The sequence below is a fragment of the Papio anubis genome, chromosome 7 (assembly GCF_008728515.1).
Source record: "Papio anubis isolate 15944 chromosome 7, Panubis1.0, whole genome shotgun sequence".
NCBI lineage: Eukaryota > Metazoa > Chordata > Mammalia > Primates > Cercopithecidae > Papio > Papio anubis.
In genome coordinates, this window is record NC_044982.1 from 33,883,057 (window position 1) to 33,909,972 (window position 26,916).

Sequence of the window (26,916 nt, forward strand, 5' to 3'; positions counted from 1 at the left end):
GGAGAGAGCAGTAAACAAGCCAGATGTGGTCTGTGTGCTTAGGGCAGTCCTTGGGTGGATTGCTGGGGTCACCATGCATCAGCTGCCCTGCTCTCCTGGATGCCTGAGGCTCAGCCTTCGTGTCCTGCAACAGAAGTTTGAGTGTGTCCCTGACAGCCTCAAAGACACCACGATAATGAGTGTTGCATCACATGGCAGGGATCAGCCTGCTCAGCCAGAGGGTCATGCCACAAAGTGGCAGCAAGTACTGTACTTTGGGGAAGGAGAAAGGAATGGCTATTGATTGCAGACATTTATGTCTGTGAGCCAGAGGTTCTAGCTTATTAAATTTTCTCACAGGTCTGAAGTAGGGATCATGTTACCCATATTGTGAGTGGTAGAATTGGGGCCCAGGGAGGGTAACTTGCTGAGGGTTGTGTAGCTATTAAGAGGTGGAGCTGGACTCAGACATGACCAATTCCAAGTCTTCTTTCCACTTTACCCCAATACATAGTTTTTCTGGGAGCCTCCCCAGCCCGGCAGAGGAACCTGGGCACCATTGGGTGCCATTTGGGTTCTACACTGAGGAGTGAAAGAATAAAAATTGAATTTCAGGGAGAATTCGTTTTGCCAAGATGGGTAAGAGTAGGGCTATAGCGCTTGCAGTTAGGCCACTCAGTGCTGCAATGTCCCAGGTGCTGGGTGATGAGGACTACAGGAGAGTGAATGCAGACATTCTCTCAATGTTTTTCTGAAGCTGCAAGTGGACAGCCATCCAGTGTAAATCGCCAGTCACAGACTCTGCAGACTGTGCATACCCATGCCACATTCGCCTTCCTGCTCTAATTTAAATGCCTGCCCTAGGTGAGTGGAATGTGAGTTGTCAAATGCTATTCAATGGAGACTTACTGGGCACCTGTTATGTGCCGGGCTCTGTGCTGAACACTGTGGGTAACTCAGCAAGAAGGCCAGGCAGGTATGCAGGGGTGCTGGGCTCCACCATTCCAGGGGGTGGCCTTCACATTGATGCTGATGTGAATGGTACTTGCTGGAGTTGTTCAGCCTGAGTGGCTGTGTGCAGTGGCTCTGCAGATGTGGCCCCTGCTCTCATGGGGTTTATAGTCTAGTAGAGAAGACAAATACTAAACATTGAATTGAGTTGAAATTGATATTATAGTGTTATTATTGTTGTCTTTGTTAGAAGAAGAAAAAATGAGGAAGGAAAGGGGATTGGAATCTCTCTCGCCTATCCTCCTTAGCCCTTTTTTGGGAAACATCCAGAAACACTTCCTCAGTCATGTCCAGCTGCTGTATTAAAATGGCATAGACTGGGTAGCTTAAACCGGTAGTCCCCAACCTTTCTGGCACCAGGGACTGGTTTCATGGAAGACCATTTTCCCACAGACTGGGGTGGGGGAGGGGATGGTTTTGGGATGATTCAGTGCATTACATTTATTGTGCACCTTATTTCTGTTACTATTACATTGTAATATGTAATGAAATAATTATACAACTCACTATAATGTAGAATCAGTGGGAGCTCTGAGCTTGTTTTCCTGCAACTAGACAGTCTCATCTGTGGGTGATGGGAGACAGTGACAGATCATCAAAGATTAGATTCTCATAAGGAGTGGGCAACCTAGATCCCTCACATGTGCAGTTCACAGTAGGGTTTGCACTCCTATGAGAATCTAATGCTGCCATTGATCTGACAGGAGGCAGAGCTCAGGCAGCAATGCTCACTTGTACCCCACAGCTCACCTCCTGCTGTGCCACCCAGTTCCTAACAGGCCATGGACTGGTACTGCTCTGTGGCCCAGGGGTTTGGGACCCCTGGCTTAAACAATAATTATCTGTCAGAGTTCTGAAGGCTGGGAAGTTCAAGATGAGGGTGCTAGCAGGGTCGGATTCCTGGTGAGGGTCCTCCTTATGGCTTGTATACAGCTGCCTTCTTGTGTCCTCTCATGGCAGAGATTGAGAGAGTGAGAGAGCTCGCTCATGTCTCTTCCTTATATGGGCCCTAATCCTATCATGAGGGCTCTGTCCTCATGACCTAATTACCTCCTAGATTGGGCCATTCTTGTATTGCTATAAAGAAATACCTGAGATGGGGTAATTTATAAAGAACAGAGGTTTAATTGGTTCATCGTTCTGCAGGCTGTACAGGAAGCACAGTGCTGGCATCAGCTTGGCTTCTGGGGAGCCCTCAGGAAACTTACAATCATGCAGAAGGCAAAGGGGGAGGAGGCAAGTCACATGACAAAAACAGGAGCAAGAGAGAGTGTCGGCGGGGAGACACCACACACTTTTAAATGACCAGATCTTGCAAGAACTCACTCGCTATCACAAAGACAGCACCAAGCCATGAGGGATCTGCCCCATGATCTAAACACCTCCCACCAGGCCCCACCCCCAGCGTTCGGGATTACAGTTCAACATGAGATTTGGGCAGGGGTAAATATTAAATGATACCACCTCCCAAAGGCTCCATCTCCAAACACCATCACATTGAGGGTTAGGGCTTCAACATGTGGATTTTTTTCTGGTAAGGAGGAATGACACAATTCAGGCTGTAACAAACACTAAACTTGGTCTTCTTTCAAGAGATGCATTAGGAACAGGACCACTTCAAGGAAAATAAAAACTTTCCCCCACCTTGCCAGATATTGCCCCCTGTGTGCCAGTTATTCTAAAAGACTAAATGGGAGACAGAGCTTTCCATGAACAGTTTGAGTTAAACATGTTTAAATGCAAATAGCAGGAAGTTAGCATATTGGTGTAGATGAGCTTTCATGTGTGTTTGTGGGCGGCTCTGGCAGTGTGAGCAGCTGAGTGAGACAGCAGGAAAACTTGGTGCCCACAGTGAGGAAGAGGCGCCGCTAGGGGAAGGAGAGCCCCCAAATCCTGCCACAGGCCAGGGCTTCTCTTCAGCTCTGCTTATCTCTGCTTCTGTGCACAGATAGTAGTGATGGGCCAAGGTCCTGTTTACACAGCAAAGAGGACTTGGGGCCACACAGGGGGAGTGGAGAGAAAGGACAACTTCCTGATGAGTGAAAGAACTCAGTTCCAGATGGGTTGAAGGCAAGGGAAGAGTCAAGGCCAAGTTGCTAGGGAGAGGGAGGGCAGCATAGCCTTGGCCCCCACCCCGGAGGAGGATTGAGACTTGGGTGGGTGGAAACAGGCTTCTGGCAGAAGATGAGAAACTTGCTGTTGGACACACATTTCTGGTATGGCAGGACACCTGTCCTCCGGTCAGAACACAGAACAAGAGAGAGAGTGAAAGGGAGGAGCCTAGGTGTCTGGCTGGACCTGAGAGTGATCTGAGAAATCGGAGCAAGCAGGTGTGGTCTTGAGAGCAGGAGGTTGGAGGAAGAGGAGCAGAGGGTCTTAGAGGGGGTCACTTTGGAGAAGTCTCATGTTTCCCATTCTGAGTCTTCTTTGGCTCTCTGGAATCCCTCTCCACAGATAGGCTAAAGGAGGGTTGCTGGAAATCTCACGTGGAAACTCTCAGCTCTCAGAGCTGGGATGGCTTCTCACTTCAGAAGCGATCACAGAGGGACCTCCATCCCTCATAAAGACCCCTAGAACTAGGCAACCAGCACTGCTGCAACCAGAATGCTGTCTGGGGGGCCTGGGGAGCCCAGCAATTTGCTCCCCTTGCTTTTCCTATTTCTGATTGCAGCCTTGAGGAGCCTGAAGTCAGTTGTTGATAAGAACATCATTCTACCCTGCCTTGTGCCAGCTTCCTCCAGCTGAAGACATCGATCATCCCTTGGGGATCCAGCCCCCCTCCATTTGGTGCATGCAGGTGATGGCGGGGACTGTCCCATGTGTGATCCAACCCAGGGTACACTGGTCATCACTCCACAGATGAGTCATTTGCTACCAGCCTTTCCTTGCTCCATCTGACCCCTTCAACTTTAATGTAAATGTCACTCCTGGGATCCTATCATTGTGGGATTTTTTTTTTTTTTTTTTTTTTTTTTTGGCAGAAATACCATGTTGGAAAGGACATTTGTCCTCTACTGTTTAAATTGCTTTCTACAGGTTAGGGAGAACTAGCCATTGATTTTCTTCTAGAGAGCATAGCAAGCCCTGTGAAGATTTTGGCTAGTTAACTTTTGGAGAAGTGCTTCTTGAATTTATCAGGGAGGCTGAAGTCTCTTTTCTCCTCTTATATCTTGAAAAAGGCTTTAAATTTTGGTTCCGAATCTCTGCCAACACCTGGTCTGTTTGAAAGGACTTCCCTGGAGATGATGGTAGAGGGGCTGTTGAATGTCATGTTTTTGCAGCTTCGATCTTTAATACAGTTGTCCCAGTCCACAGAAAGTCTTTCCTGTTTACATAAGAGAAGTATCATTCACACAAAGATTACATTTAGAAATATACATTTTCCCCCAGCATGCTTGTTACTAATAACATTGCATGTTATGAAAGTGGAAAGTATTTAAGATGAAATTAATTTTCGCCCAGCGTGCCACTTTGTTTGACATTCTCGATCCAGTTGGTGTGGAGCACCAATGTTGGCCTACCTCACTTTGCATTTTTAGCAAGTTCAATTTATTGTTCTTCTTGTCTGGATTGACGCTGTTGGAAGTGAGTTACTAGCATATTAGGACAAGTCCAATTTGGAATCCTACTGTGTAGATTTCTTTTGTATTGGTTTCCAGAAGTTTATTTTGAAAATGATCATCTCCAGTAGATGAGTTTTGCTATACAATTTTTCATTTTCATTTTTTGGGGGGCCTGATTTTATGGGTTCTCTTTTCAGCAGAATTTTTGGGGTTGGGATAATTAACATCTTTTTTTTTTGGCAGTCTGTCAGAAGGTCCTGGGAAAACAGATTGCTGCTCTCACGTTGGACACCTCTCCGTCCAATGTTCTTGTCAGTTCTCATCGATGTGGTGTGGCTGCTTGCTGTTTCATGGGTGGGGGCTGGAGCATCCAGGACACCCTGAACAACCTGGGTCATCTTGTCTGGGCCAAGCTGCCTGTGACAGTTCTGTTCCACTGAGCTACATCGCCATAGCAGAAGGAAGCATTTAAGCTGGTGTGACACAAATACTTTGTAAAAAGTGGTTCTTTATTTTTGATCAATCTTGTGATCCTTGTTACCAGCTTTGATTACATCAGCTTATGTGCCATTCAGTTTTATAGCATTTTAATGGGCTTTCATATCCCCTCCCCAATTCATTTCCAGCCGCGTGACTATTACAATTTGATTGCAGTTTGGTTTTGCAACTGCCAGGACGCTTTCTGAGCATACGATGCCTTCCTTGTGAATGTGAAGATGTTCAGAGGTGAAAAAGGAGCAAAGGGTTTTTTGTTTTGTTGTTTGTTTTTTTTTGGATGCTTGTCAACAAGTAATTTCCAAATGATGCCTCAGAAGCTTCCAGGGTTGTGTTTTCCCAAGTAAGGTATTTGTTTTAAGCTCTTTGTTAGAACCTGACCCGTTGGCTTTTTTTTTTTTTTTTTTTTTTTTTTTTTTTGAGACGGAGTCTCGCTCTGTAGCCCAGGCTGGAGTGCAGTGGCCGGATCTCAGCTCACTGCAAGCTCCGCCTCCCGGGTTCATGCCATTCTCCGGCCTCAGCCTCCCGAGTAGCTGGGACTACAGGCGCCTGCCACCTCGCCCGGCTATTTTTTGTATTTCTTAGTAGAGACGGGGTTTCACCGTGTTAGCCAGGATGGTCTCGATCTCCTGACCTCGTGATCCGCCCATCTCGGCCTCCCAAAGTGCTGGGATTACAGGCTTGAGCCACCGCGCCCGGCGACCCGTTGGCTTTTTAAAGAGTATAGAAAAGTACATTTAAAACTTTGCTTTCTAACAAGTGGTGATGAGAATGTGGGGTAGTTGGGACCCTTGTACACTGTTGGTAGAAATGTAAAATGGTATAGCTACCATGAAAAACAGTATGGTGGTTCCTCAAAAAATGAAAAGTAGAACTACCATAGGACTCAGCAATTCTACTTCTACTCCTGGGTATATACGTAAAAGAATTGAAAGCAGTTTTTTTTTTTTTTTTTAAGACAGAGTCTCACCCGTTGCCCAGGCTGGAGTGCAGTGGCACAATCCCAACTCACTGCAACCTCTTCTGAGTTCAAGAGATTCTCCTGCCTCAGCCTCTTGAGTAGCTGGGATTATAGGCATCCGCCACCACGCCCGGCTAATTTTTGTATTTTTAGTAGAGACGGAGTGTCGCCATATTGGCCAGGCTGGTCTCGAACTCCTGACCTCAGGCGATCCACCTGCCTGGCATCCCAAAGTGCTGGGATTACAGGCATGAGCCACCGTGCCCAGCCTGAAATCAGGGTTTTGAAAAGATATTTGTACACTCATGTTCATAGAAGCAATATTCATAATAGCTAAAATGTGGAAGCACCCAGATGTCTATTGACAGATGAATGGATAAGCAAAATGTGGTGTATGCATACAGTGGAATATTATTCTGACTTAAAAAGGAAGGAAATTCTGACATATGCTGTAACATAAGTTAACCTTGAGGATATTATGCTAAGTCAAAGAAGCCAGTCACAAAAAGACAAATACTGTATGACTCCACTTTTCTGAAGTACTTGGAGTAGTCAGAATCATAGAGATAGAAAGCAGAACGGTAGTTTCTGGAGGTAGGGGCAGAGGGGGAATGGGAAGTTATTGTTTAATGGGTACAGAGTTTCAGTTTTGCAAGATGAAAAGAGTTCTGGGAATGGCTGGTAGTGGTGGTCGTACAACAGTATGCGTGTGCTTAGTGCCACTGAACTGTACACTAAAACTGTACACTTAAGATGCGAAATTTTATGTTATGTGTATTTTACCACAATTAAGAAATTGAGGCCAGGCGTGGTGGCTCACGCCTGTAATCCCAGCACTTTGGGAGGCTGAGACGGGTGTATTTCCTGAGGTCAGGTGTTTGAGACCAGCCTGGCCAACATAGTGAAACCCTGTCTCTACTAAAAATACAAAAAGTTAGCCGGGCGTGGTGGCGGGCGCCTATAATCCCAGCTACTCAGGAGGCTGAGGCAGGAAAATCGCTTGAACCCAGGAGGCGGAGATTGCAGTGAGCTGAGATCGCACCATTGCACTCCAGCCTAGGCGACGGAGTGAGACTGCATCTCAAAACAAACAACCAACCAACCAAAAAAACCCCCCCCTAAAAACAAAAAAAAAATCTCCAATTTTGCTTTCTTTATTCCTCTAAATACTTTGGTTAAGAAATATTATTTTTAGAGACTTTCCCTCTAATTTTGACTTTCTGAAATCCACATAGAACCAAAACAAAAAGACATCATAATGTTGCTTCAGAATAAACTCTTGATTCTTCCTTTTGCCCCTGTGACCTCTGTGGCTCCTTCCCTTCCTACTTCTTCTTCCCATACTCCACTCCTTTGCGCCCACTGCCCCCTGACCCCAGTAAGAGGCTTGAATTTACCTGGCATAGGTTATGTTATTACATTTGTATTTCTTTGAGACATTTATTAGCCTGTGCCTATGTTTTATTTGGTAAGTATTTGATCTCATTGATTATTTTAGTGCTTTGCATTTGATCAATTATATCAATGCTCTATTTTTGGTCTTTGAAAAGGACACTATCTTAAAATTAGTAGCATCACCACATGTCCAAAAATACCAAAGAGTCAGGAACGTAAAACCTACGGTGCTTAATCAGATTCTCAGTCCAGCAAACCAGAAAGGTCTTTCTATTTGTTTTCTAAACTCCTTGAGTTGAATTATTTTGAATTCAAAATTGTTGAATTCTGTTTGCTTTCTATCAGAAAGTTATTTTTCTTTAAGTAATACGGTTTTAAAAGATTGGTGCCTGTTCCTCTACACCTCCTTCTTCCTGCAATATCCCTACTTTTATAGAATGTTTTTTTCTGTCCTAGTTTTTGTTTATATGGAGTGTGTCTCTTCTGTTGTAATGGAAAACTGGGTATCTTTGCTGGTGATTTGGGTTCACCTAGAGTGCCTTTGCTGGTGACTTCTGAGAATAAAATGTAGCTAATATGAGTGAGGAGGTTCTAGAAGTGTGATGGCCTCTGGATTCCATGCAGAGGTTGTTCCAGAGCTACCTCCCTTCTGGAGTGGGACCTCATGCTTTCTAGAACATGGACAGCTCTCTCTTACTGGTGACTCATCCTTGGAAGCCCATGCTCTTTGTTAGAGGAGTTTCTAAGTTGCCTGGTGGATTTGGGATAGAAAATAAAATCTGGTCAAGACCTGACACTGAGTTGCATTCTGCTCGTTGGCAAGGCTCTTGGTGCTCTTTGCCTTGGTCTTCATAATTGGGAGGTCTTCAGTCTTCCCAGGGAGGTGTGTTTGTTTCCCTCTGGGTGTGTTTCAGTCTTTCCTGGCCTCACCCTTTCACTCTCTGACTCTGGCAGGCTCGGGGACCAGTTCTACAAGGAAGCCATTGAGCACTGCCGGAGTTACAACTCACGGCTGTGTGCGGAGCGCAGCGTGCGTCTTCCCTTCCTGGACTCACAGACTGGGGTGGCCCAGAACAACTGCTACATCTGGATGGAGAAGAGGCACCGAGGCCCAGGTGAGCCACGCCACTCCCGGGACATGCGCACGTGCAGGCTCCCAGTCTGGAGGGAGGAGGACCAGAGCTTGTCTGGGAATCCAGGCAGCCTGGGTGGGATCGGAGTGGGGCAAGCTGCACATGGGCCTCTGAGATCCCTTAAAGCAACTCAGTTACTTTATGGCTCCTGGCAGGTGTTCTGAGGAGTGTGACAAGGATGGTGTGGGGCATTGAAGCCATGTGGCAGGGGTGGGGTGGAGTGGGGAGTGAAAGAGCTAAAGGTGTTTCTCCCAAAGAAGGCAAGACTGAGGACACGACAGCAATCTTCATCTTTTACCTTTGCATGTTGGTTACAAGCCAGAAATCTGCCATTCGATCTTGGTGTGACGCTTAGCTTTGTTACCAAACTTCTGTCCTTCAGGTTCCTCATCTGTAAAATGTGAATAATAATAGTACTTACCACATAAGATTTTGTCTGAATTAAATGAGACTATTCATAAAAACTCATAGCATGAGTTTAGCACAGAGTAAGTATGTACTTCCGAAATGCTGGGTGCTATTATTATTATTGTTGTTATTTTTTTGAGATGGAGTCTCGCTGTGTTGCCCAGGCTGGAGTGCTGTGGTGCGATCTCGGCTCACTGCAACCTCCGCCTCCCAGGTTCAAGTGATTCTTATGCCTCAGCCTCCTGAGTAGCTGGGATTACAGGCCCATGCCCCCACACCTGGCTAATTTTTGTATTTTTAGTAGAGATGGGGTTTCACCATGTTGGTCAGGCTGGTCTTAAACTTCTGATCTCATGTTCTGCCCACCTGGGCCTCCCAAAGTGCTGGGATTACAGGTGTGAGCCACTGCACCTGGCCTATTATTATTGATGTTACTGTTATTACTACAGCTGCAATGACACTAGTCTTCTAGGCTGCAAAGAACAGAATAAAGACCTTTTTATTAGGGAGACAGCTATAGGAATGTGATTTTTCTGGCTCTGTCTGGATATATTTTTAAAAACGTTTCATTTGGAAAAATTTCACCTTCATATAAAATTGAAGACAATAGTAAAACACATCCCCATGTAGCCCTGCTTCAACAATGGTCAACTCATGGTCAGTCGTGTTTCATCTGTACGCACTCCTTACTTTCCTCCCTGACCTCAGATTATTTTGAAGCAAATACGTAAAAGCACGTGATTTCATCTGTAAATATTTTGTTATGTATCTCTAAATGGTAAAGAACTTAAACAAACAAACAAACTCACAATCACTATCAGAGCTCAAAGAATTAGCAATAAGACTTTAATATCATCAAATACTTGGCCAACATTCATTTTTTCCCCCTGTAGTTTAAATCAGGATCCAAATGGGAGCCCTACATTGCAATTGACTGATGTGTCTTTTAACATCTCTGGGTTTCTCTCTGTCTCTGTCTCTGACTCTCTCTTTCCTCCTTGCATGTTACTTGTTGAAGACACTGGGTTGCTTACACTGTAGGATTTCGCAGAAGGATTTGGTGCTTGCATTCCCATGGTGTTATTCCTGTGAATTGGTAGTTAGGTCTAGAGATTTATTCAGGTTCCATTTTTTTTTGGTAAGAACAACTCCTAAGTGGTAGTGTGTGCTTTCATCAGGAGGCTCATACAGTCTGGTTACCTCCTTTACTGACGTTAGCAGCCCTTCATGATAATTGCCTAGATTCTTTATCCCATTAAGGGTTGCAAAAAGTTAATATTCAATCCAGGACTATCATTATATCTTCATTTGTTAGCTCTACAACTTCTATAAAGAAAAACATTCCCTCATTAAAATTTTAGTTATTGTGAGATACAGTTCACATATGAAAGGCAGGATAAATGACTTTTTTCCCCTCTATTTACCAGTTTTCAAAATAATGAGTTGGTTCCCTAGCATTCTCCAAAGACAATCAATATAATAATAATTATTTTTTTGAGTACCACCAGGAACTCACAGATTTAAACATATCTGATGTATTTTAATCCAGTGTAGTTATTATTCTTATGAGGCTTATATTGCCTCATCTTTGGCCAGTCTGGTCAGTGCTGGTGTTTTTTTCTTTTTCTTTTTTTTTGAGATGGAGTCTTGCTTGGTAGGCAGGCTGCGGTGGCATGATCTTGGCTCACAGCAACCTCTGCCTTCCGGGTTCAAACAATTCTCCTGCCTCAGCCTCCTGAGTAGCTGGGGTTACAGGCGCGCACCACCATGCCCAGCTAATTTTTGTATTTTTAGTAGAGATGGGGTTTCACCATGTTGGCCAGGATGGTCTCGATCTCTTGACCTTGTGATCCACCTGCCTCAGCCTCCCAAAGTGCTGGGATTACAGGCATGAGCCACTGTGCCCGGCCCAGTGCTGGTATTTTGAAACAACCCCAGTAGTTTCCGACAGCCTTCTTGCCACCCGAATAGTAGGATGAAATATTTCAGGCTCATCCTGTACACTTCCTGCTCTCCAGGCCTGAAATCAGCTACCTCTTGAAGAAATCCTGGCTCCTTTCTGTAGGAAATGTTACTTAGAGACCGCAGTCTAGTGCTGTTCATTGCTCCTGGCTTGGTCATTGTTTCTAGGCCTTATCAGTGACTAGTACTAAGAAATATGATTTTTTTTTCTTTTTAAGAGAAAATACATTGTGAAATTGTGTTGATACATCCCATTCAATTCAGTTTTAAACAGTTTTTAAGTATCTTAATTCTGTATCTACTTTCTCCACCAAAAAAATCCTAGAAATGATATTGATGTAACTTATTTGCTTTATTTTACACACACACACACACACACACACAGACACACACACACACAGAGTATCAGAATAACAATATGACTATTAACAATAAGATTACTGAAAAAGGTTTAAGATATTTTCTTTTTTTTTTGCAATTCTTTTTGTCCTTAGGGTATATTCCATTAAATATGTGCAGCCAAATTACTCTCCTTTAAGGTCACTTGAAATAGTTCCTCTGTGTGGTTGTGCCACTAACTCAATACACAGTTGGATTTATTTGTTTCATTTTGCTTTCACTTATCAGGGATTGCTTTTTGAGTGGGGAAGGGGATTCATATAATTTCTTCTTTATTAAATCAACTTTTCATCTTGAAATAATTAATAATTGTAATTGTGACTATATTTGCAATTTGCAGTTGCAAATATAATACAGAGAGATCTCCTATCTTCTTCACCCAATTTCCTCCAAGATAAATACATCTTACAATATCAAACCCAAAAAACTGACATTGTGTAGCTCTGTGCCATTTTATCACACATGTAGATTTGTGTAATCACCTCTACAATCAAGATACAAAACTATTCTATTACAACCCAACACTCTCATTACTTAAATCCTTTTACCCTCCTCAATTTATAATATAGTTGTCTTAAATATTTCCTTTACATACGTTGAAAACCATACCAGTGTTATAAATTTTGCTTCAACCATCAAACATAATTTAGAAAACATAAGAGAAGCATTTATTGTATTTACTCATATTTTTACTCCTTCATGGTTTTTCTTCCTTACTGACATTCCAAGATTCCTTCTTTTAGCATTTCCTTTCTGATGTAGTACTTTTTTAGGCCATTCTTTTAGAGTAAATCTGACGGTGACAACTTCTTAGTTTTCCTTCATTGGAGAATGTCTTGATTTTGCCATCATTCCTGGAGGATATTTTTGTTGGATATAAAATTCTGAGTTGACAGTCCTTTTATTTTAGCAGTTGAAAAAGGTTTTGCCACTTCTTTCTGATGGTTAGTGATGAGAAATCTGCCGTCATTTAAATTTAAATTTTTTTTTCCCTTATAAGTAAGGTGTCATTTCTCATTGTTTTCAAGTTTTTTCTTTGTTTTTAGTTTCAGAAATGTGATTTTGATGCGTTTTGGCATAGATTTCTTTCGGTTTATTCTGTTTGAGTTTACTCAGCTTCTTGAACCTGTGGGTCTCTGGTGTTTTTTGTGCCAAATTTGGGAATTTTTCAGCCATTATTTCTTTGAATACCTCTTCAGTTCCACCGTCTTTCCCCTCTCCTTCTTGGACTTCAACAACACAGATGTTAGATCTTTTGTTATAGTCCCAGAAGTCCCTGAGGTTGTGTTTATTTATTTTTAAAATCTTCTCTCTGTTGCTTAGCTTGGGTGATTTCTGTAGTTTTCTCTTCAGGTTCACTGCTTCTTTATTCTGTCCTCTGCCTTCTGCTGTTAAGACAATCCATTGAGAGCTTTTTAATTTTTTGTTACAAAGTTTTTTGGTTTTCAAATTTCGATTTGATTCTTCATATTTTCTATTTCTTTGCTGAATGTGTTTTATGTGTTCAAAATTGCTTGTTGAAACACTTTTAATAATGGCTGCTTTAAGATCCTTGCCAGATAATTCTAACATTTTTGTTATTTTGTTGTTGGTATCTGTGTCTTTTCTTTTTTGAGATTTTCCTGGTTCTTCATAAGATAAATGGCTTTGACTGAATCTTGGACATTTTGGTCATTATGTTATGAGACTCTGGATATTATTTAAATCTTCTGTATTAGCAGGTCTCCTTTCAAGCTATGCTAGTAGGGGAGGCAAGGCTCCCCTCATTACTATCAGATGGGTGTGGAAATCCAGCTTCTCTACTTGGCTTCTGTTGACAACCTAGTATGACATCCTCTTTAACAAGGGGAATAATACCTTTTTGTTGCTGGGTGGGGGTGGGAGTTCAGGCTCCCCACTAGGCCTCCACTGGTATTATCCTATTTGGGAGGAGGAGGGCCTCTACTCATACTACAAGTCTCCAGCTCTTTCCTTAGCCTTCTCTGACACCAACCCAGCAAAGCTATTGGGATGCCTGCTTATGTTGCTAGGCTGCTCCTTTCCTGGTTCTCTGGCTAGAGAGAGCAGGATTTTCTTGAGGCTTTTATTGGTCTTCATTTGTTGGTGTTTCTGGGTTATCAGCTTTTCCAGAATCCAGTCCAGGATATATGAGGCATAAAGGATACCCAAGATTGGGCCAGACACAATGGCTCATGCCTGTAATTCCAGCGCTTTGGGAGGCCAAAAGAGAAGGATTGCTTGAGCCCAGGAGTTTGAAACTAGCCTGAGCAACATAGTGAGACCATGTCTCTATAAAAATTTAAAACTTATCCAGGTATGGTGGTGTGTGCCTGTAGTCCCAACTACTTGGGAGGTTGAGGTGGGAGGATTGCTTGAGCCCAGGAGTTTGAGGGTGCAGTGAGCCAGGATTGCGCCATTGCACTCCAACCCAGGCTACAGAGTGAGACTTTGTCTCAATAGCTAGCTAGCTAGCTAGCTAGTTAGACAGCTAGATAGATAGGTAGCTAGATAAAAGAATACCCAGGGAGCTCACCACCCACCCTGTTGTTTCTCAGGTCCCAAAGTCCCAAGCTGGTCTGACTGGTTCTCTTCATCTTTCAGTTATTTCTTATGTCTGTTCTATGAATAATGTCCAGGATATTTAGTTGTACTTAGTGGGAGGAATATAAAAAAGTCTATCTATTTCATCTTTCCAGAAGCAGAAGTCCCCGAGATTGCCTTGTTATTAAAAAAGTTTAACAGCTTTATTGAAGTATAATTACATACAATAAATTGCACATACTTAATGTGTCCAGCTTGATAAGTTTTGACATGTATTCACCTGTGGAACCATTACCACAATCAAGATAATGAACATGGATATCCAAGAGCGTATGAGTCATGGATTTCTCTGTGTCTAGAAATCTATCCTTCCTGTGCTTCTCTGTGCCTCCACCCTTCTTTACTCCCTCCCCAGAGGAAGCCACTGATTTGCTTTCTATACTGGAACCACACACTGTGTACTCCCTTTTTTAGGGACAAGGGTGTGTCTGGCTTCTTTCACTTAGCATAATTACTAATTAATACTATATCAATAATTCCTTTTTATGCTGAGTAGTAGTTCATTGCACGGCTGTATCACAGTTAATTTATCCATTCATCTGTTGATGGACATTTGGATTTGTTTGCAGTATTTGACTACTATAAATAAAGCCACTATGAACATTTGTGTACAAGTCTTTGAACGGACATATGCTTTCCTTTCTCCTCATGAGGTTAGCTACCTAGGAGTAGAACAACTAGATCATAAGAGAGATACATGTTTAACTTTTAAAGAAACTGCCAAGCTGTTTTCCAAAGTGGTTGTACCATTTTACATTCACTCCAGCAATATATGAGAGTTCCACTTCCTTCATATCCTTGCCAACACTTGGTGTGGTCAGTCTGAAAAATTTTTTAGCCATTCTAATAGATATATAGTAGTATTTCATTGCAGTTTTAACTTGCATTCCCCTCGTTAATAATGATTTTGAGCATCTTTACATGTGCTTATTTGCCATCTGTAAGGGAAAATAGACTGTTTTCTTCTCTATACTTTTACTCAGTATTTCTGTGAGCAGATGTGTGGATGTCTTTTCCCCTACGCCAAGCAATTCTCCAATTCCCTGCAGACACCAACTAGGTGTTCCATAATTTAAGTCAACTTTGACACTATCTACTGTGAGATATCGTCAGATTCCACAGACTAAGGGCTCAGCCCTCAGCACTGACTCAACTTCATATGCTAGTTTCAAGTTCAGGTTGTCAGCTGTGCTTCTGACCAATGGGCTATAAATGGAGGTTTCCTTGACTGCCCCTCATGTTTGATCATTTGCTAGAACTCAGGGAAACAGTTTACATACTAGACTGCCAGTTTATTACAAAGGACATGTATCTGAAACAGCCAAGTGGAAGAGGTACACAGGGCAAGGTAAGGGGAAAGGGACATGAAGCTTCCATGCCTTCTCCAGGTGAGCCACCCTCCCAGCACCCCCACATGTTCACCAACCCAAAGCTCTCTGATTCTAGTCCATTTGGATTTTCATGGAAGCTTCATTATGTAGGAATGGTTGATTAAATCATTGGCCATTAGTGATTAGCTCAACACTAGTGCCTCTTTTCTTCCTGGAGGTCAGTGGTGGGAAGTTAGAGTTGGGGCTAAAAGGTACAGCCTGCTAATCTTGTGGTTGGCTCCTCTGTTAATAATCCCCTATCCTGAGGCTATCCAGCAGGTCCCAGCCAGAGTCATCTCATTAGCATATAAAAAGACATCACTTGGAGATGCCAGGGATTTTAGGAACTGTATGCCAGGAAGTGGGGATTAAGACCAAAATATATATTTCTCATTATATCACAATATTACACCATCCATGTATGTTCTTTGGTAAAGTTCAAATCTTTTGTCCATTTTAAAATTGAGCTATTTGCTTATTACTGAATTTTGATTGTTCTTTATGTATTCTAGATACAATAAGTTTATCAGACATATGCTTTGCAAATTTTTTTTACAATCCGTGTTTTGTATTTTCATTAACTTAGCAATCTCATTCAAAGAGCAGAAGTTTTCAATTTTGGTGAAATCCAATTTATCAATTTATTCTTTCATGAATTGTGCTTTTGATGTTATGTCTAAGAAATTACTACCTAATGCAAGGTTGGGGTTTCTCTTATTTTTTTTCCTAAAATTTTATAATTTTAGGTTTCCCTTTTAGGTCTATTATTCATTTTGAGTTAATTTTGTATATGGTACAAAGTTTATTTTGTTGCAGATGGATATTCAATTGTTTCAACATAGTTTGTTGAAAAGACTAGTCTTTCTCCACTTAATTGCCTTGTCAAAAATTAGATGTTCACATATATGTGTGTCTATTACTGGACTCTCAGTTCTGTTTTATTGACCTATTTGTCTGTCTTTACACTCTTACCACACTGTCTTGATTATTATAGTTTTATAATGCTTGAAATCAGGTGGTGTTAGCCCTCTAAATCTGTTCTTGTTTTTCTTAGTTATTTTGATTATTCTAGGTCCTTTACACTTCTATATGGATTTTATAATCAGTCTGTCAATTTCTACAAAAAACTGGCTAGGAGTTTGGTTGGGATTGTGTTGCATCTATAGATCCACTTGGGGAAAATTGACAATTTTCAGTATTGAGTCTTACAACCCATGAATGTGGCATATCTCTCAATTTATTAATATCTTCTTTAATTTTCTCATCAGTGATTTTTAATTTTCAGTGTATAGATCTTTCACATTTTTGTCAGATTTATCTCTAAGTACTTAATTTTTTTGATACTATTGTAAATACATTTTTATAAATTTTAATTTCTGATGTTTGCTAATATACAGAAATACAACTGATTTCATATATTCTTCCTATATCCTTCAACCTTGCTAAACTCATTAGTTCTAATAGCTTTCTAGAGATTCTGTAGAATTTTCTATATAGTTGATTATCTGTTAGTTTGCTAATAGATAATCTGAATAGTAAATAAAGAAAACTTACTTCTTTCTTTTAATATGGATAACTTTTACTTATTTTATTTGTCTCTTGCACTGGTTAGACTCTCCAATATAATGTTAGGTAAAAGTGGTGAGATTGGACACCCTTATGTTGTTCCTGATCTTAAGGAGAAAGCATTTATTTAATTTTTTGTTACTAAGTATGACATTAGGTGTAGATTTTTTTGTAGCTATTCTTTATCAGATTGAGGATGCTCCCTTCTATTTGTAGTTTGAGAGTTTTTTTTAAGTCACAAATGGATGTTTGATTTTGTCATCTGATTTTCTGTGTCTATTGAGATGATCATGTGGTTTTTCTTTTGTTCATGGAAGCTTCATTATGTAGGAATGGTTGATTAAATTTAATATCTTAAATTTACATTTAACATAATGAGTTACATTGATTGATTTCTGAATGTTAAACCAACATTACATTCCTAGGATAAACCCCACTTTGTTATACTATTTTATCTTTTGAATGTATTGTTAGATTCATGTCGCTCAAGTTTTATTAGAGTTTTTGCATCTATGTTTATGAGAGATATTGGTCTATAGTTTTCTTGTAATGTCTGTCTGGTTTGGGTGTCAGGGTGATGCTGGTCTCATATAATGAGTTGGGAAGTATTTCTTCCTTTTTAGTTTTCTGAAACTTCATATAGAATTGGTATTATTTCTTCCATAAATATTTTATAGCATTTACCAGTGAATCCATTTGGATCTGGCAATTTCCTTGCAGTAATGTTTTTAATTGTAAATTTAATTTCTTTTATAGATAGGGCTATTTAGGTTATCTATTTCATCTTAAGTAAGGTTTGTTAGTATGTGATTTTGTTTCTTTTATCTACTTTCTCCTAATTGGTTGCACAAAGTTGTTCAAATATTGCTGCATTACCCTTTTAATATATGTAGAATCTGTGGTGACATATTATTTTACTCATTATATTGGTATTTGAATGTTATTTTTTACCTCATCATTCTGACTAGGGGTTTATCAATCTTATTGATCTTTTCAAATAAATAGCTCTTGGTAGAATTGATTTTCTCAATTGTTTTTTCTGCTCTAAATATTATATTTCCTTCTATTTACTTTGGATTTAATTTGCTCTTCTGTTTCTTCTTCTAATTTTTTAATATTTATGGGTATAGAGTAGGTGTATCTGTTTCTTAAGGTGTAAAAAGGTCATTGATTTGAAATATTTATTCTTTTCTACTACATCATTTTCTGATATAATTTCCCCATAAATACTATGTTAGCCTCATTTAAAAAATTTTGATTTTGGGTTTTTATTTTCATTCAGTTCAAAATATTTTCCTGTTTGGTTTCTTCTTTTACTCATGGATTATTTAGAACTGTATTGTTTAGTTTCCAAACACTTGGGACATTTCCAAAGATGTGCCCATTATTTATTTCCAAGTTAATTCCAAATGGTCAGAGAATGATTTTTATGGTTTGAATTCCTTTAAATTTATTGCAACTTGTTTTATGGCACCAAATATGGTCTACCTTGGTGAATATTCTGTTTGCTCAGGAAAAGAATTGTGTTTTGCTGTTGTTGTTTGGAATGTTCTATAAATATCGATTAGGTCAAATTGGTTGGTAGTGTTGTTTAAATCTTCTACGTCCTTACTTGTTTTCTATTTATTCTATGAATTATTGAGAGTGGGGTATTGAAACTTATGACGATAATTGTGGGTTTGCTTATTTCTCCTTACAATTCTATTACATTTTGTTTCATGTATGTTGAAGCTTTGTTATTAGGTACATAAACATTTAGTATTGTTATGTCCTCTTAATAAATTGATTCCTTTATCACTATAAAATAATCCTGTTAATCTCTATTAATATTATTTTCTCTGAAATCTCCTTTGTCTAATTCAAATATAGCCACTCCAGCTCTCTTTTGATTAATATTAACATGAAATATCTTTTTCCATTATTTTACTTCTTGCCTATTTGCATCTTTATATTAAAAGTAGTTTTTTAATAGGCAGCATATAGTTGTGTTATGCTTTTTACATGTAATCTGACAATATTTTTAAATTGGGGTATTTAGAAAATTTACGTTTAATGTGATTATGTTTTCTCTCTTTTTTGTTGGTTTATTAACTATAACTTGTTAATTTAATGATTGCTTAGTGTTTATAGTGTACATCTTTAATTATAGTTAACCTTCAAATTATATTATTCTACTTCATGAATAGTATAAGGAGTCTACCATAGTACTGTGATAAACAGAATAAGGCCCTTGCCCCACCCCAGACATCCACATTTTAATTACTGAAATCTGTGCCTATGTTACCTTACGTGGCAAAAGGGACTTTGAAGACAGGATTAAGAATTTTGAGATGGTAAGATAATCTTGGATTATCCAGGTGGGCCTAATGTAATCACAAGTGTTCTTATAAAAAGAAAACAGAGTTCAGGAGGAGTTCAGAGTCAGACTGGATGTGATGATGGAAGCAGAAGTCAAAGTGACACAACAGAGGAACAGGCCATGCACCAAAGAATGTAGGTGGCCTCTAGAAGCTATTATAGAAAAGGCCAGGTAACAGGTTGTCTCCTAGAGTCTCTGGAAGGAATGTAATTCTGCTGACACCTTGGTTTTAGTCCACTGAGACTGATTTTGGCTTTCTGACCTCCAGAATTGTAAGATAACAAATTTGTGGTGCTTCAAAGCTCTAAGTTTGGGGTAATTTGTTACAGCAATAGGAAATTACTATAAGTATACTTTTTTTTTTTTTTTAGACAGAGTCTTGCTCTGTCGCCCAGGCTGGAGTGCAGTGGTGTGATCTTGGCTCAATGCAAACTCCACCTCCTGGGTTCGTGCCATTCTCCTCCCTCAGCCTCCCAAGTAGCTTTGTGCAATTGTTGTTATACATTTTATTTTTTATGTATAGTATACACCGCATACTACATTGTCAGTGTGTATTTATTTATTTATTTATTTATTTATTTATTTATTTATTTTTAGACTGAGTTTCACTCTTGTTGCCCAGGCTGGAATGCAATGGTGCCATCTTGGCTCACTGCAACCTCTGCCTCCTGGGTTCAAGCGATTCTCCTGCCTCAGCCTCCCAAGTAGCTGGGATTACAGGCATATGCCACCAGGCCCAGCTAATTTTGGTAATTTTAGTAGAGATGGGGTTTCTCCATGTTAGTCAGGCTGTTCTCGAACTCCCAACCTCAGGTGATCTGCCCACCTTGGCCTCCCAAAGTGCTGGGATTACAGGTGTGAGTCATCGCGCCCGGTCGTCATTGTATTTTTTAAAATAGTCAATCATCTTTTAATGAGTTTAAAATAATAAGAAAAACATCTTGTATAATTATTCATGTACTAAACCATTTCTGATGCTGTTCATTCCTTTGTGTAGATCCACATTTAGATCTGGTATTACTTTCCTTCTGCCTGAAGGACTTCTTTTTAACATTTCTTAGAGTATGGGTTTGTTGATGAATTATTTCAGCTTTTGTATATCTGAAACTATCTTTAGTTTGCCTTAGTTCTTGAAAGATATTTTAGCTGGATATAGAACTCTAGTTTGACAAGTTTTTTTTTTTTCCTTTCAGTATTGTAGGGATGTTGAACCACTCTTTTCTTGCTTGCATTGCAAAGATAAGGATGTTCCTGTATATGTAACATGTCTCCTTTCTCTGGTTGCTTTTAATATTTTCTCTTTATCACTATTTTTGAGCAGTTTTGATTATGATATGCTTTGCTATAGTTTTCTTAATGTTTCTTATACCTAGTTTTATTGAGCTTCTTAGATCTATGGGTTTACAGTTTTTATCAAACTACAGAAATTTCCAGCCCTTATTTCTTTTTTAATTCTTCCTTCCTTCCTTCCTTCCGTTTCTCCTCTCTCTCTCTCTCTCTCTCTCTCTCTCTCTCTCTCTCTCGGAGACAGGATCTTACTATGTTGCCCAGCCTACTCTCAAACTCCCGGGCTTAGGCCATCCTCCCACTTTGGCCTCCCAAAGTGTTGGGATTAAAGGCATGAGCCACTGCACCCGGCCTCCAGCCATTATTTCTACAAGTATTTTTTCTTCACTGTCTTCAATTACACATATATTAGGCTGTTTGAAGTTGCCCCATGCCTCATTTATGCCATTATTCTTTTTTTCTTTTCTCTTTTTTCCTGTGGGTTTCATTTTGGAATAGTTTCTATTGCTGTGTTTTTAAGTTTACCAGTCTTTTCTTCTGCAATGTCTAATCTGACATGAACTCCATCTGGTAATTTTTTTGTCTTGCACATTATAGTTTTCATTTCTAGAAGTTAAATTTGAGTCTTAAAAATACATATATCTCCCAAATTTTTACTAAACTTGAACACATAGCATACAAATAATAACTGTTCTAATGTTCTTGCTACTAATTCTAATATCAGTTTCAGTTCTGGGTTGGTTTCAATTGATTGATTTTTCTCCTTATTATAAGTCATATTTTCCAGCTTCTTTACATGCCTTGTAATTTTGGGTTGGGTGCCTCACATTGTGAATTTTACCTTGCTGAATGCTGTAGATATATTTTATTCCTAGAAATGTTCTTGAACATTGTTTTGGGACATATTTAAGTTATTTGGAAACAGTTTGATGTTTTCTTGTCTTGCTTTTAAGATTTGTTAGGTGGAGTCGGAGCAGTACTTAGTCTAGAGCTGCAAAGTATTGCCTATTAGTGAGGCAAGGTCTTTCTACTGTACTCTACCCAGTACCCCATGAGTCATATGGTTTTCCATATTGGCTGGTGGAAACAGACTATTTTCGCCCCCTTGTGCACACCAAGCACTGTTACCTCTAATCTTTTTGGGTAGTTCTTTCTCCAGTCCTGCCTAGTTTCCTCACAAGCATACATGGATCAATGCTAACCTGAATACTTGAAGGGGACCCTCTGTGGGTCTCCACGTTCTTTGTGCAGCTCTCTTTTGTCGACCCTTCTGTTGCTTGGGTTCTAGTCACTGTGGTCTCCTCAGACTCTTGGTATTTTCTCTTCAACTCAAACGTGGGGACTCTGTAGGGCTCCACCTATATTCCTCCTCCTTATGTTCCAGTCTGGAGACTCTCTTAAGGCTGTAAGCTTGGGCAATCACAGGGCTTATCTTGCTTGTTTTCAGTGTCTCAGGAATCACTGTCCTTCAATGCCTGATGTTCATTGTCTTCAAAACTGTTGTTGATTTCTTTCTTCCTCTCTTTTGGTTTTAGGTGGGAGCTAAATCTGGTCTTTATACTCCATCTTAGTCAGAAATAGATATGCTTTTTATTTTAATTTAATTTTACTTTATAATTGTGTAAAATATTTGCATGGTTCTAATGGTATATTATGAGAAAGTCTAGCGTATCTTCACTTTTACCGTTTCTTCTTCCTATAGGCAATTCCTCTTCTTCCTTCTCTTTTTCTTCTTGCTATTATTATTTTATTTTTGCTCTCTCTAGGTAATTTTTTTTTTTAGCTTTTCTCTTATACTCCCATAAAAAAACATACAAACACACCACACATATATATTTGTCTGAATATGTGTGTATCCCCATTTGTTAAATAAATGATAGTGTGTTATATACATAACAGCCATCCTTTATTATCCACTGGGAATTGGTTCTAGGACCCCAGAAGGTACCAAAATCTGTGGGTGCTCAAGTCCCTTATATAAAATGGCATAGGCATATTTGCATATAACCTACACACATTCTCCCATATTCCTTAAATCATTTTTAGATTACTTATAATACCTAATACAATGTAAATGCTATGTAAATAGTTGTTATACTGTATTTTTTTAAAGATGTATTTTAAATTGTTGTATTGTCATTTTCCATTTGGAAACTTTGATCCTGTTACCTGGTTCTGAGCAGGGGTAGTCACTACCTCTTTCCTACAACTCTTGTTCCTCTTTAGTTCCTCGGCTTCTTGGTTAGCTCCCCTTCAAACCCAAGCAGATATATGGGATGCAGGATTGGGATGTAGCTGTCTGCTGTTGGAACAGAGGGTGGACAAATTGGTATAACTTACAGGAAGATAGATTTTGATTCAAAATAAGGTCATGGTAAATCTCTTTATCACAGTAAGAGTTGGCCGACAGTGGGACACTCTGTCCCGTGACGTAATAAATTCTTCATTGAAGCGAAGTTTCAGGGGCAGCTGCGGGTCCACCTCTCTGAGATCCTGCAGGGAGAGGGCCTTTCCCTGGGAGGGCTTGAACTGCAGTTCAGCTCTGGATGGGGAAAGATGAAACTACTTCAGTTTTTTTCTTCCCCATTTCAATTGCTGTTCCTATCCCATATCATCCTCCCTCTTTCCCTCCCTCCCTCCCTCCCTCCCTTCCTTCTTTCCTTCCTTCCTTCCTTCCTTCCTTCCTTCCTTCCTTCCTTCCTTCCTTCTTTCCTTCCTCTCCCCCTCTCTCCCCCTCCCTCTCTTTCCCTCTCCCTCTCTTTCTTTTCTTTTCTTATATTTTCTTTCTTTCCTTCCTTCCTTATTTTTATTTGTGTGTGGCTGTGGCTGTGCCTTCCTTCATTCTTTCTTTTCCTCTCTTTCTCCTCTTTCTTCATTGGAATCTTGCTCTGTCACGTAGGCTGGGTCCAGTGGCGCGGGCGCAGCCTCCCACCTCCTGGGTTCAAGCAGTTTTCCTGCCTCAGCCTCCCGAGTAGCTGAGATTACAGGCATGCACCACCACACCGGCTAATTTTTGTATTTTTGGTAGAGGTGAGGTTTCACCATGTTGGCCAGACTGGTCTTGAACTCCTGGGCATAAGTGATCTGCTGGCATGGGCCCCAAAGTGCTGGGATTACGGGCCGTCGAGCGCGCCGACATGCTGCGAACCAGCCAGCACGGGCGGCGTAGGTTTGGGGACGCCGGGATGCGCTGTGCAGTGTGCGTAACCAGCTATATTCATCTGCTGACCATAAAGGCATCAAGCCTTTCATTGCCAGATGTTTCCATGGAGCCAGTTCTCTCAGCAAGTGTGTGAGTTTCTGATTGTGTGTGTGTCTGTGTGCATTACGTTTGTGCTTACACATGGGCATGAGTGTTGTAGCTGGAGTTGCAGCTCAAAATAACAGAAAAGGAGTTTGCTCAGTGGGGTATGTGAAGTGATGGGTAGCAGTGGCCTTGGTTACCAGGGAAGACTGGTTTCCCCTCTTGTCTTCGGCCACTTGTTTCCCCTCCTTCATATCCCCTCCCCAGCCCTGGGCTCACTCCCCAAGGTTCATTTTCCTCACAGCAGCTGTGACTCCATCCTCCTTCCCCACCTCCATCTACCACACATGCACACACACGAACACATATGCACACACACACACACGCTTTGAGTTATGTGCCTCCTGTTCTAATGAGATAAACAACATAAGTCTCATGGGGCCCTGCTCTTCCCTCTGTAAGTGGAACTCCAGCACTGAACGTGTTGTTCCTATAAAGGAACCCTGGTGTCTGTCAGCCTGGTGAGGAGGGCAAGGAAGGGGCCAAGGAGCCCCAGGGGAGCTCTTGGGACCATTTGCTTGTTGTGATGAGGTGGATTCAAAGCAGACATGAAACAGAAGGCTGTTTCTACCCTCATGGCTAAAGAATCAAGTGGCAGCTTGGTGGATGGGGTGGGGGTCCATCCTGTTGCATGGGTGTGGAGTCCAAGACTAGGTCAGCTAACTTGTGACAGTTAAAAACTGACATCTGTCATCTTTATGGATATAGAGAGCTTTCTCTTGAATATAAGTGAATCCCCATGACAGCCCCTAGGAGGTAGGTATTAGTGTTATTAATGCCCTTGTCGTACAGCTGAGGCAATAGGCTCAGAAAGGTGTTAGGATGTTTCCCAGGACTCACGTGCTCTTCCTTTGCACTGCAGAGCGTCTCCGATCCAGCAGAGAAAGAATGAAACAAAAACAGCCCCTTCTTCTGGAGATTCGAACTAGCTGCTAAAATGAATTCTCCCAGAAGAATGGGCCTAAAGCTCCAAGCAGAGTGGCCTGGGGCTTCTCTGGTACCGCTGACCGCCAAGCACAGTGACTGCTGTCTCAGGGAGGGTGTAGGACCTGGTCAATTGTGGACACTTTTGCACTCTTGCCATGTAGACCTTTGGGGGCTGCTGGTGGGGCCAGCTCGCTCGCTCTTACCTGTGTTTGATTGGGTTGGAAGCACCATGAAGTGGCCTCTGGGCTACGAAGGAAACCTAAGGCCCAGAGACGGCCATGGGAGGAGAGGGGGTGCAGGGAGCTCTGACCTCAGGCCTGAGCCTTCACTTCTGGAGTCCCTCTTGGGTGGTTTGGATCTGGGTGGATGAGTCCCCTGGAGCCAGGAACAGCAGGGCCAATGGTCATTCGATTCTGACATTTCTGAGTGCAGGTCAGTTCTGGATTCTAAGAACCAAGGGGTGGGGAGGTCAGAATCTCCAACTTGCTCACAATCTTGCAACCTATGGAGCAGCTGTGTGATTAAACGTAAAGAGACCTGAATATTTTCGTTCCTTTAATGCTGGGATAATTGACTCTGTCTTAGACCCATCCCGATAAATGGGTAGAGTTGACTGGTAAAAATGAAAATGAATGAATGAGTATATAGCAATGAAAGTTACATAGATTTTCTCTGCAAAGGTGAAGAATGAAGCCAGTTTCCCTTCTTAACTTTTAAGGGCCCTGAAATGGAAGACAGCAGATGGAAATCAGGTGCTGATGTTTCCTGAGCCCATGGTCCTAGGTGTGTGCAGTGACACTTTTGTGGTAGGCCGCCTGCATCCAGCAGCTGTCATGTGCCACATTTACCTGCAGAAGACAGAGTTGTGACTTTAAAGGGAAGCTGCAACATATTCGTTCATTAATTCAATGAGTATTTAGTTTGGTTCTGCTCTGTGTCGGGCACAGTTCTGATTCTGGGATTTCTGACAAGAACAAGACAGAAAAGTCCTTGTCCTCATTAGGCTTTTCTTCCTATTAGGGGTTGGTTGGCCTGCTGGTTTATTATGGGGGTTATCAGACACTCTCTTCAAGATTGCGAATCACCTAGCCAGTCTGAAAATTACCTAGCCAGTCTCAAATACCTGCCTTTTCACCCCTCAGCCTCCTCCCCACCCCATTTCCCTGGGAATAGGCTGTGGCCTAGCATGGAGAAGCCCCTGTTCCTCCAAGGCCTGTGGCTGCCACCGGAGCCACAGAGTTGTTGTCTGGTGAGCAGGAAGGCTCCTCATGGTGCTTGGCATGCAGCATGGTGTCAAAGGCCACACACACGGTGTGGCATGTGAGCCCAGCCCCTGGCCTCCTGCCTGTTTGTTTTTTTTTTGTAAGGCCAGGCACATAGGCTGGGATATAGAGGTATGCGGGCTCTGCAGGTCATGTGGCCTGGTCACCAGAGTGGGCTTATGTTCTCATGGGGGCTACACAAGGCTCCATTTGCCTGCAGTGAGCTGCCAGCAGCTGGAGGTGGGAGATGCCTCTGAGTAGATCTAGTGTTTTTGGTTCTGTCTCTTTGCGATGCTTCTCAATCCAGGCTGTCCATATGGTAGGACAACTGACTACTGCTCCATTTTGAAGGAAACCTGCTTAACCTGGATCCGGATGGAGGGGCGGTGGATAGAGATCCACTGCTTTGGAGACACTGCAAAGGTCCCTCTTGTCTGAAGGTCCAGTTGGTGATCTCTCCAGGCAGGAGAGCAGAATTGGTTTTGGTGAAGGCAATGGCTCTTGTTGGCATGTGCTTGCTGAGCAGCATGGTGGAGCTGACAGAGCCAGGGTCCTGGGGTCAGATGACCTAGATTCAGCCTTGCCACTGCCAGCAATCAGCTTCGTGATGTTGACAAGTCACTTCTCTCTGGGCTTCAGCTCCCTCTCCTTGTGAATGACAGGGTTAGTTAGGGTCGTTTCCAAGGCCCCTTCCAGCCTGGAGCCTTTAATCTTTACATTGTCTCTGTCCACAGGCCTTGCCCCGGGCCAACTGTATACATACCCTGCCCGCTGCTGGCGCAAGAAGAGACGATTGCACCCACCTGAAGATCCAAAGCTGCGGCTGCTGGAGATAAAACCTGGTCAGTGCGCTCTGGAGCTTGGTTGGGTCCGTGATGGGAAAGGTGGGAGGACTGGGCTGGGCCCAGGACAAGGTTGGTTTACTCCTTTGTCC

General features: G+C 41.5%; 1 protein-coding gene across 5 annotated transcripts in view; it reads left to right on the forward strand.

Annotated features, from left to right (window-relative positions):
- Positions 1-26,916, forward strand: part of DPF3 (double PHD fingers 3) — a 282,885-nt gene that overhangs the window by 114,587 nt on the left and 141,382 nt on the right. For all 5 annotated transcript variants that reach the window (XM_031668016.1, XM_031668013.1, XM_031668014.1 and 2 more), the window contains exons 2-3: positions 8,359-8,519; positions 26,717-26,824. In XM_031668016.1, coding sequence (XP_031523876.1) covers positions 8,359-8,519; positions 26,717-26,824 — 269 coding nt within the window. The remainder of the gene's footprint in view (positions 1-8,358; positions 8,520-26,716; positions 26,825-26,916) is intronic.